Genomic DNA, 13,800 nt, shown 5'->3' with positions numbered 1-13,800 from the left:
AGAGGCACTGCCATTGGATGCAGACCACGCATGCAACACGCCAGCGACAACTTCCGTTCTTTCTCCGGTTTCTGCAAAAATGCATTTTTTGTTGTTGTTGTTGTTGTTTTTTGCTGCTGGCAACCGAGATTCACGGCACGGAAAATGCTTTCAATTTAGCAACGAGCACGATTCGGTCGAATGCATGGCAATCAAAATGCGGTTAGTTGCGTGTGGCAGCAGCAACATCGCGGGCTGGGAAAAAGCTGGGGAGAAGCTGGGGAAAAGCCTGGCGAAAATACGACAGTGGGCGGCTTGAGCCGCAACAACCGCGGTAACAATGCTGACAACACAATGACAACAACAGCAATGCGAAAAAAAATGACAATTGTCAACAATTTTAATTTTCATATGCACGCAATCGCAACAAGGACCTCTACAACAGCAGCAACAACAAGCATTAAAATACAACGTCCCACACCGGAAATGAACTCACACTCACACTGACAGACACGGACACACACGCACACAAATAGAGTTGTGCTTCGGTGTTTGTGCAGCATGTTTGCATTTGTATTGCTAATAAAGAGTGGACAACCAATGCCACGCCCACCGCACAGTGGCGGTCGGAATATTGTTAAGACTCGCTTATGAAAGAAATTAGATTCTGTTTGCATATATTGGGCATTTGCACAACGCTGCGGTTTGCTAATAAAACATGAATATTGACTATACATTTCATTTCAGAATATATTTTAACGTCAATTCGATCGGAATAATCAGGGTTTAATAATTTCGCTACATTTTACTACAATCTACTATTTAACTACAATCATATTGCCATCACTTATAGTGCAAGTACCGCACCCAATGTAATTTTTATCCAGAGCAGTGTTAAATCAATTATCAGTTGAGTTGAATGCATTTATCTTGGAAAGATTTAATTGAATATGCCCACTTACACTGGCACCCAGCCTGATTTACGATCCATAGAAATAGTTTCTGTAATAAGCACTGAAAAAGGTTATTATTACAGCAGGCATCCATCGCCAATTGATTTACGCACTTTGCCATTAAACAGCATTTTGGGCTTCCCGCCACTCCAGAGCAAAGCTTATAAATTAATTAAAAAATCAGTATAAATACATAAATCAATTACCCGCCTCAATGAGACGCGCAGCACTCTTTGGCGTTGGGAAAATTACTTGGCAGCTGCAATGACAAGAGGTCCTGAAAGGCGGCAGGGAGCACAAGGCACAAGGACGAGGAAGGATGAGAAGAACCACAGCGATAAAAACGGCAACATGGCGTTCAAAGTGCACAAAATGGCGGTAATTCGCGCTTTGGTGCTGTGCTTCAACGACTCAGCTTACAGTGAAAAATATTTAATTAGTAAATATAGATAATTGATAATTAGGGTATAGCTTTACTTTACTTTACGAAGTATTATTTTCAATGACCAAGCCTATCACACCTCCCAAATAATCATATAGTTCCTTAACTTACCAGATTTAAACCTGATTTTTCCTCAGTGTAGCTGCCTACACAGTGCCATGCAATGCAAGCATAACCACAACAAGAGCGCGAAAAGGAGCGAGCAAAAAATGGAAAAAGGCAAACAAGAACGCTGCTAATAAGAGCGCGGGCGGTGGCTAGTCAGAGGGACGGGGGCGAGGGGGCGGTTAGGTTGGGCGGATGCTGCTGCTGCACTTGCCGAAGAAAATTTATTGTTCAGCTTAATTTCCTCCTTGCACTTGCACTTCCAACCGACTAAACTTTGTTCTCTTCTTGGTAGCAAAAGCGTGAATTGTTCATAAAATGCGATGCAAGGCGGCGACTCCCAATCCTCCCATTTGCAGCACCCCCTCGACCACCGCGGCGGTATGTCATTAATGATTTCCTTTCATGCGGCCAATGCAATTACGTTCTATTCCCCATCGCACCGATGAATTGATGGCAAGTCGGAGAGTTCGCTAAAGTTAGCATAAAGTTCCTCTTATTGTCCGGGATTCCCTCATTATCTAACTTTCTCATAAGTTTGCCCAGGAATTATGATGCCGCAGTCCGAGAGACATATGGACGTTTGTCTAACTATGACAATTTGATTAAATATTGCTAATCAAATAATGTAAGCAAAAGGAAGCGCCAGACCACTCGGTCTAAGTGTATAAAAACTCTGACAAATAGATGTTCACATTGCCACATTTTATAGCAGGGAGTTCATCCACTGACCGCAGGAAAAGTGGACAGTATGTCGAGATGGAAAATAAACTTTTCCGTTGGACCATCAAAATCATGAAGTACCATATGCCCCGAGATGTACGAACATCGTTATGGGAATTGCAACTACTACCGGGGGGCGTCGGTGGCACCAGCTGGCCGAGTGGGCGTGGCAGGCAGTGAGCGATCCTTTGGCCAACCGAGTGTCCGACGATTTGCCGCATTCGTGATAACTGAAAGTGTGATAACACAGACACTTGGCCAGAGTGTTTTGAGTGTCTAGATGGGTGAAAACCTTAATGACTGGAGGTATTTTCCAGTTAAAGGCAATCTCGGGTTTGGCCGTTATGGTTTGTTTAACTAATTTTATTATATGTGTTAGAACAAATTTCTACATTTCCTTTATGATTATTTTTAAAGTGAAAGTTACGCATATTGTCGCATATTTGACTAGATAAGAGCCAATGGGTAGCTTACAGTAGCATTTGACTAATTTCCAGTTTACTGATATCTGACACCATCTTCTTAACTAACCGACTAAAGGCTTAATGGAATTCCACAAATCAGCTTGGGGCGAGGCAAACGTGGAGTCCTCTGGATTTCGGCCTGCTCCTCGAGTGGCTCCTACCAACTTTTCAATTACTGCTGGCCGGGCGAAAGTAATGGCTGAAACTGAAACAGGGGCGAGCAACAACAACCACTGCCAGCTGGCAAATGGCACATTTTGTGCTTAATTTCATTTCCGTTTAGGTGCCGCTCCAAATGCCATTCGTTTTGCACGGGCGAGATGGGGAGATGAGGAGAGACAGGGACAGGGACAGGGACAGGAAACGCGGTCCATACTGCGCAACAATGAAGCGCTTGGGTAACGCTAAATTTCATTTTAAAAGCATTTTCATTTACATTTTGTCCATTTGATTTTGCCATTGAAATTTCGAAGCGAAAAACTTTTCCGCCGGCAAATTTTATTGTTTCGCCATTATTACAGGTGCGAGTGTGTCTGTGTGCGGACCCCCAAACAGTTTTATGACCCCAACGGTAGGGCAATCCGCCCAGGATTCTCCGTCTCGGCTCCTGATGGGTTTCCTAATCCGTTTGTGCTTTTAGTGGCGGCCAAATTTTAACGACGCATCTTCGGAATTTGTTTAAGAAATCTATAAGAGCGCAGCGCATTTTCTTATTGCTTTTGGGCTGCCCTTTACAGCCATTCGAGTGCACCGTACAAAATTAGTGATCATTGCTGCCTAAAATAATACACAGATGCAAACTTTCTTGGATGGGAGTTCCACTTTGTAGGTGTCCTAAGTAATGCAACTCAAACCCCCTGCCCATATCAAATGTGTAGCATACTTTTTTAGGTTTATGTATGAAGATATAAAATCTACAGGTATTCAAGCTATTTAAAATAATATTTTAACTGGCTTGGAATAAAGATAATAGAAAGTGTATCTGTCAGTGGAATTATTTAAAAATAACTGCCTGGGAAAACTTTTTTATCTCAGAATATTCAAAATAACATTTGTTATTTTCTGTAGTCAGAATGTTTTATAGTATTATTGTTTGAAGAGTTCAGGCATATAAAATGTATGAACATTTATAATATACTCGTATATTATTTTTTCCAGTGCCAGTGATTTTTCACTTTGTCTGCAGCCATTGTTTGTGTTTCGTTTTGCCAGTTTGTTGGTGTTGGTGTTGCCTTTCTTTTTCGGTTTTTATGCGCGACGCTGGTTGAACGCTTCGCTGCTTTGATTTGCCTTGCTTAGCCGACTAATACTCCCCTTTCCGCCGGGAACGGGATCCCCTGACCTTTATCTTGGCCACTGCAGGACACTCCAACCAGAGTCGTTGGAGTTGGCAGAGAAGGCTAACTGAAACTGAAGCAGAAACAGAAACAGGAACAGAAACAGGAGCAGCACTCGTGCGCACTTCGTGCTACAAAGCAACAAATCGAGTTTGCGAATAAATGAAATTACTTTTCGGTCTAATGACCATCATCTGCTGATTTTATTAGATTTGTTTCCTTTGGCCCTGTGTTTGTTTACGGCTTCTGCTGCCGTTTCTCCAGCATTTTCCCGCCACTGTTGCAGCATCGAACTGTTTGGCAAACTTTAAATGACTTTTGTGCCCAATCGCAGTGAGCGAAATGTTTGATAAGAGACGTGTTACCTTTCGAATGGCAGCTATCCCCAAAATGTATTTAGGTATAAGTCATAAGTAGACTGGCCCCATCGTCTCGGTGTGGCTCATTCTTGGGTCCTTGGAATTTCTTATCTTTGTGTTTCGTTGCACAGAAGTAAAATATGAACTGAACATCCTTTTAGTATTTTTCGGATTTTTATACCTTACTTTGACAAACAAATGCAAAATTAAACATATATTTCTTTTATACAAGTATTTATTTTTTAATGTTTAATAAACTTTCAAGCTTTATCTTTTAATTTCACTGTGGGTATAGATGCGTTTTTTATTCATATTTTATGTTACTTTTTAGTAATAATAGGAAGTACTGTCTAAATTTGTTCCAAGTGTTCAATTTGAATACGGCATATTTTCGTGAGGTTCGGCAGCATACTTTCCCTACCCTGTCACCTGTTGTTGTTGATGATTTCCCTGCTGTGCTGGGCCTCGGCTTTCCCCACTTTTATTTCGCCTTAGCTTCCCCCAAAACTGACATTTCATTTTTATGAAACATCTTATTTTTCTAATTTGCAACAGCAGGTGTCGCCATTTTCTGCAATTTCGTGTTTATATGAGAAAAGTGCTGCTGCCTTTCCAGCTTTCCCAGCTTTTCCGCCACACCCACGACCTGATGTTCAGCGGGCGTAAATTCAGTTTACTGTAAAATTTAATAGAAAGCGAATTTTTCCCCACAACAGCTGCGTATGTGTGAGTTGGGGGCCAACAGTGCGTATGTGTGTGCGTGCAAATTGGGGTCCTTTGTTTATAGTGTTTCACATGTTTGCATATAAAGTGAGAATTCCTGCAAAGCATGCTGTAAAAATACGTTTAATAAGCTACAAGACGGCTTGTATTATCCCACTCGCATTATGTTTTCGAGTTCCGGGTGTTTAAGGGGTATAGACTAGGTGGTACAGCGACTTCTCACCGACCTGACGTCTTTATTAATTCATAAAACGACAAACGCCAGGTGCCGTTGACGATATGTCTGAGCTTGGGATTTCTTTTTTATGTTCTTCAAAGTCAAGCAGCGAAATTTGAAATTTCGAAATTTTTGCCCCAAATTACCAATAAAAACAATAGCAGAGCAGAAAAACGCACACACACAAAGCCAAATGCATATGTATATGTGTATGCAGGGAAAAGTCCCTCCACCTAGGATAATTCGTTATCTCTGGGGCGTATCAAAATCACGCTTGATTAACTTTTTCGAGCCATTTAACAAATAAGCAATAAAATCCGTGCATTTCCTTAGTCTGTGTCCAAGTCCTTGCCCCGCCCATTTAACCCCCGGCCGCCCACGGGGGCAGCCTTTTCTGTGTTGTCTTGAGCAAATTGCCATTTTGTGTTCAAATGAGACGTTTATGTTTTTTAATTTTTTTCTGCTCCCGATAATGGCCAATGTCAATGGGTTCAGCTGAGGGCAATCTGGCCATCTGGGACTTGGAGCTGGATGGCACTGAATGGCTTTTGTTTTCATGGGGGAATTGCGAAATCAGATGTCCTTTTATTGGCTTAAAACAAATACTTTTGGCATGTTAATTGCAGGCAAATTAAATGCATATTGAAAGCAACTAACGGTGAAACAACCACTTCATTTTATTAATTTATTTCGCGTAACATTTAAATGGGGCAAACATAAATTAGTTGCATATTATATGCGATTTCTTAATACTTTTTTAAAGCCATTACATTTGTAAGCTTTGTGTTCAGAACAATTAGAAATTAAGTGAAATAATTAGAATTAAAATAATGGCGTAAATATACTAAAAATCGCAATATTAAAATAAACATGAATGAAATTATTTGTGCAATATTTTCATAATAATTTATCTGTTTAATGTGCGGTGAATCCACAGATTTTATAAAATATTTGCCCACCTAACTGAATACGGAATTCAATCGCGTTTCGGCATTACATTTGCTGCACACAATCAGCACTTCAAACACAAATACAAGCCGAGGCATAAATAAACAAGCAGAGGAAATTGCAAATCCCCAAATTAGCATTAGCTAATCAAGGTAACAAATGGCAAGAAGAAGGGCCAAGACGGGGCAGGTGGGTGGGGCAAATCCTTGGGCAAATAGGACATTGTGCGCAGCTGTATGCGTTAAGTGCAGTGCTAAGGTTCTGAACCGAGGCCCCAGGGACACTGTGTGTGTGTGTGTGTGTGTGCGTGTGTGTGTAATATATAATCCAGAAGTATGCCATTCCGCATTCGAGGGGGCAAAATTAAATTTGACTGGCCAAACGCCCGCAAACAATCCGAGTCAAAGGCACAAACACACACACGCATAAAACAGCATCGTTTTGCCAACATTTGCCAACTGCAGTTACATGGCTTGCAGTCAAATGCTCATGTTCACCTGGTCCTTGGCAGGACGAAAAGGACGCCGTTGAGCATCTAATCCTGGCAGGGACCAATTAAATATTGAGAGACACATTTGCCATTTCGTTCTCCGTTTGCAATTAGCAATAACATGTTGCCGGATAAATGCTGGCACGTAAGTGCTTCGTGCAACCGTATGAATAAGTATATGTGGACAATCAAGTCAACCTCATAATGCCATTTGCCGAATTCCATTGATTGGCACCCCCGCACCTCAGACTTCAAAGGCAATTTTCCCGTCACTCCAGTCAAAAGGTAAATATTTTATAGTCAACATAATAACATCGCACATCAAAGCCAGGAAAATCCGCAATGCTGCCATCAATCGAGTTGGAAAATCAGACCATATTTATGCGATTGGAAATCAAATTTCGATTCGACAGGTTCCAAAGGTAGCTGCTCGAAACCGACGTCAAATTACTCAAGTTTCAATATTTGCTTGATTAAATACTTTAGTCGGAGAATTGAGTTTAGGCATCTAGCATCTTGCATATTTGGTACTACGTTATAATTTTTTATATCAAATACCTAATTTACAACTTGAAATTCTCATAGTTTATACAATTTATTGCCAACGATATTAAAGTGCACATTTACGAGGATGCCTCATCCAGGCTAGGATGTGTTTCTGTGCAAACACTGTACCAAAGAATCAAATATCGAATACATGGGCCCACATGCAGGCCCACAAGCAAGGTGTCCACATGGCAAGGATTCTACTAGCCAGAGCAGGCCATCTGGTACATGAACTGGATAACTGTGCGCGTCGGGCGTCCGGTCATCGAGTCCTTCAGGAGGTACGGCCTGGTGTTAATCCTGGTGAGCATGCCGGTGCCACGGATGTCCAGATGGGCCCACTCGGCGCAGGGTACCAGGGTGTGCAGGATGGCGGCCGCCAAGCAGGAGCTGGCAGGACCTCTGCCCGTGTTGCACAGATCGTAGGTGATGTTCTTGTTCACGATCTGCTTGTAGTACTTGAACAGCGGGAAACGCCAGACGCGATCGCCAGTGAGACCGCCGGACTTGCGGAAGTTTTGCCACACCGACTTGGAGGTGGTCCACAAGCCGCTGGCGCCGCCGCCGACGGCATAGTTAACACCCATGGCCACGGTGCCGATATCGATGACCAGTTTGGGCTTGTACGTCGCCTGGGCGTAGAGCAGCGGATCGGCCAGTTGCACCACCGGTGCCTTGTCCACGTTCTTGATGCCCATTGTGGTGCCATTGAGCAGGGTCACCACATCGCCGCACTTCACGGCCATTCCAGAGGGCATGTGCTCGCAGAGCGGCATCACGGCCGTGATGTTCATCGGGAGCGACAGGGCGGCGGCGGCACGGAGAACACCCACACAAACAGCAGCTCCGGCCATGGCACCGCGATACTGGTCCATACCCTTCTTGGGCTTCAGGCACAAGCCACCACTGTGGAAGGTCAGACCCTGGCCGAGCAGCAAAACGGGTCGGTCCTCGGGCGTGGTGCCGCAGTAGCTGCACTCCAGCAGCAGAGGTGGCTCACACGATCCCTTGGCGATCATCAGGAAGGAGTTGAGGTTCATGTCCTCGATCCAGTCCATGGAACGCACCTCCACGGAAACACCGCAGGGGCACAGGGCGTCCACGGCGGCCTGTGCGAATATCGAGGGCGTCATCATGTTGGCAGGCGTGTCGGACAAACGCCTGGCCAGATTCTGCGATTCCGCTTTGAACAGGCCACGCACCCAGGCATCCCGGTCGCCCTTGCCGTACATATCCAGCTTGGGGGTCTGAATGCGGTTCTTCTTCCTCTTGTTGGCATTGTAGCGCCACACGGCCAGCGCGGCTCCCTCGGCCGCCTGCTCCGGATAGTCCATGGCGTCCACGTGGACCTCGTACATGCCCTGGAGCTGCAGGGCCCGGGCTCCAGTGCCCGCCGCCACTCGCACATTCTCCATGCCCTCGTCCAGCTCCTCGTTTTCGTTGTACGCTGCTCCCTGTTTGCCAACTCCGACGACGGCAACCGCCTGGTATTCGCCCTCGAAGCCACTGAAGAGCAGCCCCTTTCCGGGAGTTCCGTCCATTCCACGTTCGCGGATCAGGGTCAACAGCTTGCCACCCAGCGCATCGTCCAAGGACACTGCATTTGCGGTGGTCTTCGGTGGCTTGTCGCCATCCTTGGAGTAAACTCCCACCACAACGCCCTTGGGACTCTTGCAGGAAGTCGCATAGCGGCGATATGCCGGTACCACAGATTTGCCACAACCATTTTGACCCACCAGCCGCAGGCCAGCGCGCACCAAAGACATATCCTTGTACGAAGGCATTCTTCAGTATCAATCAAATTGAGAATTATAATGGAACACGGGAGAGAATTTTGTCCAACTCGCAATGTTTCTATGATTTTTGGTCACCGAGCCACGTAACTTCAAAATTTTGGTCACGCGTATTTTTCTACGATTTTTTGTTAACACTGAGAATTTTGTTTCGTATTTCTATTGCCAGCTCATCTGTGACCCGTACGACATGCTAAATTAAACTGAACTTTTCCTAGAACCGAGCCCGTGACTTGGATTGACAGCTCCTTAGCCGGAAATCATGGATTACCTAGATCGGTTATTTTCATGTATTCGTATAAAAGGTAAATTTGCGAACAAGCTGGCTTTGGAATTCAGGAGAGTCCCGTGAATTTAAAAATTTAATTAATTACTGCTGCATCATTACCACTAGCTCTTAACATGTGGAATACAAAAATTAAAAGTTCTGTTATAAAAAATAGTTTTTCTAGTTTCTTAAGTATTTATCGTATTTTTGATGAATGAGGGGTCATAGTTCAACTTGAAGTATGCTTAGTTTTGTTTAAGCTGGGGTAATATAATTTAATTTCATCTCGCCGTTAAATGGCTCAACCGAAGCCCACTAATATGCATTAATTTCATTTAAACAACAGACCCAAGCAGCGAGTTTGAGCCTCGCAAGGAATCCTGTCAACGACCACCAGCGACCAGCGACCAACGACCCCAACTCCCAGCGTTCTGGCCAGGATTATAGCACCCTCAACGCTATTTAAATGATAATGACAAAAGTGGAGGAGAGTGCAAAGCAAAAAAAGGAAAAAATCATATGAATTTCAATTAAGTAGTCAACAAGCGGGTCCGGAAGCTGGGCCCTGATGCTTCGGCCAAGTGCACAGCGATAATAATAACGGCGAGTGGAAATAATTAATTTTCCAAACCAGTGAGTCAACGCTAATTAAGCTTAATTTTTGGTGCTGCATAACTAATTAAGGTGCGAACAGTCGCCGGCAGCAGGCGCATTTTACAAGCAAGATATTATGCAAAAATGTTGCACTTTAATTCTATTTGTCTGCGGGCAGGCCATCTATAATTGGAAAGTATGCTCACGCTTATCTCTCGACTATTTGAATATGGAATTCAATTTAATGTTGCCCCGGCGCAGAAATATGCAAATCTTTTCCCTGCCAACACACACACACACACACAGCTCAAATGTTTGCCTTTTGGCTTTCAGCAAGGTGAACCGAAGGGTCGGCAAACACACAGCCCGAAAACCAAATTGGAAATTTGGTTATTTCTCGCCTTTGCGCTTGACCTGACCGAAAGGCCGAAGTCCCAAGCACGACAAACTTTGTCTCCAACAACCTGGCTAACAACACACAGATACTCCCACACACACATACACACACACGCAGACGGGGGCGGCTAACTTTGCCCGATGTCCGGCTTGGGTGTCCTCGTTATAAAATATTTGTCCAAGTTGAATAGTTCAAAGTATTTGATTTAAAATTAACATTTGTCTTTGCGCACTCGGCTGGAATTATGCAATGTGTTCAGAGATAAGCTGAAATGCAATGAAATTGAAATTATTATTTGGACAGGACTTCTCACACCTTTGATTCACATTCTATTATTCCTAAGTGTTTGCATACCTGCCTATCATGTCCTTACATAAGGACAGCCAATGATAGCATAGGTTTAAGATTTGAAAAAAAATGTAAAGCAATAGAAAAAAACATCTATGCAGTAAATAACACGAACATTGTTTTTAATTTTAGATATTTTTTATTAAAATGGTTTTTGTCTCATTTTATTATAACTAAACGCTTAAGAACTAAAGATTTTGCAGATTACCTTAAGTACATTTAGTCTGAAGAGAGTGCAAGTCACTAAAAATCATAATCGAAATACTTTTTTCCATCGAAATTGTTTTGTGGGCAAGATGGGAATGGGTTTTACAATAATATAAACTGGCATTTGAGTACACATACATATTACATATAACTGAACACTGTTAGATATCGTGTAGTATATAAGCTATGGACCGATTCGAGTTATTTATGTAGATGCACGTTAGGCGAGTATTGCTTGTGATTGAGGTTTATCTAAGGATCGCTCCTGTAAGTTTAGAATTAGATTCGATTTAGGGCTGATTCATATATCCGTATGGGGTGCATGCATGTGTACAATCTTTATAATTGCGTCGCTATAGTACATTTAAACCGAGTTCATCGCGATTATGTAGTTAGGCTGTTAATAAATTTATCAAAACTTAACATCACATTGCTTCTTCGATTACATTTAGGTTGCCATATTTATAAGTAAGCCTTGAAAGTTCAAAGTTTGGATATATGCTTATATACGTTGTTATGCTGAAACTGATCAAAGTCTAGATTCAATTAACGATATGAATGTGCGATTCTGCGGCAGTTGTTTAAGTATCTCCATTGTTCAATTGTCGTAACTAACTATGGGTCGTGGCTTTTGTTATTGTATTTAATGCGAATGGATTTAGGTCGGTCAATTGCACCGTATGGGAGGAGCTGTGTCATGCGATAATACCCTAATGTCTAAGTCTAAGTCAATGGATGCATTGAAAATGCCTCGGTAAATGCATAATCCTTTAGGAAGAGTTTTCTGTTCATTGCTGAAGAAAGTATGTCTATGATGATGTCGCTGATAATAATGATTATAATGAGTTCTTCTCGTCCTTTCTCCCTGCTGGACTTCCTATTCCGCACTGTAATTATCCTCTTCGCTTTTGATTTACTAAAACTGATTGGACGATGACGGCATTTTGAGGGCGATACTCTGTTCGTGATATCAGACATTGGGCTTGCGGAAAATCTCATTCGGATGCTGATTGCTGCTGAAGTTCTGCCGTGTCGAGCATTGCTGGAAGGGATCGTAAAAAGAAGGACATAAGACACACACAATTAGTAAATATGATTGCGAGGGTACTTATACACCCCAAAGTGATTGCATTTTAATTACATTTCCATTGCATCTCCCACCCAGGTGGGCAATTACCTTGCATTTGGGTCACACCACAGGTGGGCTCCTTGGATAATGACAACTTAACTACCTTACACCGCTTTTATTATTATTTTCCCTTTGATTTGACGCTGCGGTGTCAGCTTGGACAGCCGCCCGGCTCGAAGGCTATTAAAATAATTGCCATTCAAATCGTTTATTATGGTGTGTGTCTGCCCCGGCCCACCGGAACCACCAACACCACCATTCCACCATTACACCAACCTCATTTTACCACAAATCCACCCCATAGGGTGTTGGCCCTCATTATCACTTACCGCTTGCTTCTTTTCCCAGGACTTCATTGCTGTTTTGTACTTTTCGAACTCGTGGCACCAGTCCGAGTAGATTTTCTGATAGTCATTACTCTTGTTCGGCGGAGTGCATCTGTTCCAAAATAAAACATTGTTTCCGAGTTATTATTATCTATGTGTAATTGAGTAGTAGTGGGTTCACTATGCTAATCAATAAAGCTAAATGCATTAAACTTGTATTCACTGAAACTGTAGCTCAGGCAATAAAACGCCTTAGAGTAATATAGTGTGGTGGTTGTGAGTTAGACTTTAATATCAACAGAGTGTATTGGCTTACCTGTGGGCATCCACCGTAATATTGTAGCTGCACAAAAGCGAGCCGCCCAAATGGCAATCGTACCGACCACCATCGGCTTCGTTTACGGAAACCACAACCAGGCCACGTTCGGTGGTCTCAATGTACTTGGTCGGCGAGTAACGAATCTCGTAGCTGTTAAAGAAATACAGGCGATTGGTTGTCGGTGAATCAAAGCAAATAATAAATTCCACTCACCGTCCCTTGTCCTTGGAGTGATGGTACCAGGTCACCTGTTCATTCTTCAGCACTTCGGGGATTTTGACGAAACAGCCCAGATGAACACTCTGGCCATAGGTCACCACAATCTTCTTTTTCAGCACACTCGAATCGCAAATGTCGCTCGTTTCATTGGCCACATCCTGCAGATGGAAAAGTGAAATTAGTCCATCCGTTTCAGCTTTGATTTTGAGTCAATTGAAATAATATGGAGATGGGTTTGTGGTATCCTTACATATTAAGTTGATATGGAAGCCTTGGCTTGCCACTTGTTTGCTGAACTTAATAGCATACACTCGTGTGTTGGCTTTAAATCACCCACCTGCAGTAAATCCAGCTCGTATGGTCGGCACGTATTGGCCTCCTTATCCCAGCCGCAGTAGGGATCACGGACGCAGCGGAAGCAGTTGTCGTAACGGCGATTGCACATGGCCAGGTCGATTTGCTTGATGCGATGATCGGTGCCAATGTAGAGGCTCTTACGTGTCTGGCTGATTTCCATCACTTGGATGGCCTCGTTGGGAGCCACCTCGAAGATATCCAGCAGCTTGGACAGCGACTCTCCGTTGCGGTAATACTGTACGATTTTGTAAATGCGACCCAGATTGGTGCCCACATAGTACACAATGTATTCCTGATTGAGGATGTCAATGCGGATTCTGAAAAAGGATGTTTAATATGCATATGAGGAGGCTTGAATTAACCTTGTATTTTAAAAGCGGATTACGTGATAAAGTAGAATGTTTTCATTATAAATGCATTCTTTTTAATGAGCTTACAATTTGCATCTGTGGTACTAAATGTCATTTAAAAGTTGAATTGAATTGGGGAATATTCCGCCAAAATGTTACTATATTTTTCTCGCTTACATTTCTGAATTACGAACGGATTAAACTAGT

At 43.1% G+C, this 13,800-nt stretch overlaps 2 protein-coding genes across 4 annotated transcripts in view; both read right to left on the bottom strand.

Moving 5' to 3' along the window:
* Window positions 1–7,310: 7,310 nt before the first annotated feature.
* On the bottom strand, window positions 7,311–9,297 carry LOC6548915 (cytosol aminopeptidase). The gene has a single exon (XM_026980311.1). It carries the CDS (start codon window positions 9,068–9,070, stop codon window positions 7,490–7,492), a length of 1,581 nt encoding a protein of 526 aa, XP_026836112.1. The 5' UTR covers window positions 9,071–9,297; the 3' UTR covers window positions 7,311–7,489.
* A 2,160-nt stretch (window positions 9,298–11,457) lies between these two features.
* Window positions 11,458–13,800, bottom strand: part of LOC6548916 (semaphorin-2A) — a 32,528-nt gene continuing 30,185 nt past the window's right edge. For all 3 annotated transcript variants that reach the window (XM_001975308.3, XM_015156234.2, XM_015156233.2), the window contains exons 11-15: window positions 13,224–13,560; window positions 12,881–13,044; window positions 12,665–12,817; window positions 12,352–12,460; window positions 11,458–11,935 (exon numbers count right to left, since the gene is read on the bottom strand). In XM_001975308.3, coding sequence (XP_001975344.1) covers window positions 11,864–11,935; window positions 12,352–12,460; window positions 12,665–12,817; window positions 12,881–13,044; window positions 13,224–13,560 — 835 coding nt within the window. In that variant the 3' untranslated portion in view covers window positions 11,458–11,863. The remainder of the gene's footprint in view (window positions 11,936–12,351; window positions 12,461–12,664; window positions 12,818–12,880; window positions 13,045–13,223; window positions 13,561–13,800) is intronic.

The sequence above is a fragment of the Drosophila erecta genome, unplaced genomic scaffold, assembly GCF_003286155.1.
Source record: "Drosophila erecta strain 14021-0224.00,06,07 unplaced genomic scaffold, DereRS2 tig00000092-arrow-pilon, whole genome shotgun sequence".
NCBI classification, from domain to species: Eukaryota; Metazoa; Arthropoda; class Insecta; order Diptera; family Drosophilidae; genus Drosophila; species Drosophila erecta.
This window is presented reverse-complemented; position numbering and strand designations above follow the sequence as displayed.

Coding starts and splice junctions, on each gene's coding strand:
- LOC6548915 (XM_026980311.1), bottom strand. CDS start 9,070: ATGCCTTCGTACAAGGATATGTCTTTGGTGCGCGCTGGCCTGCGGCTG.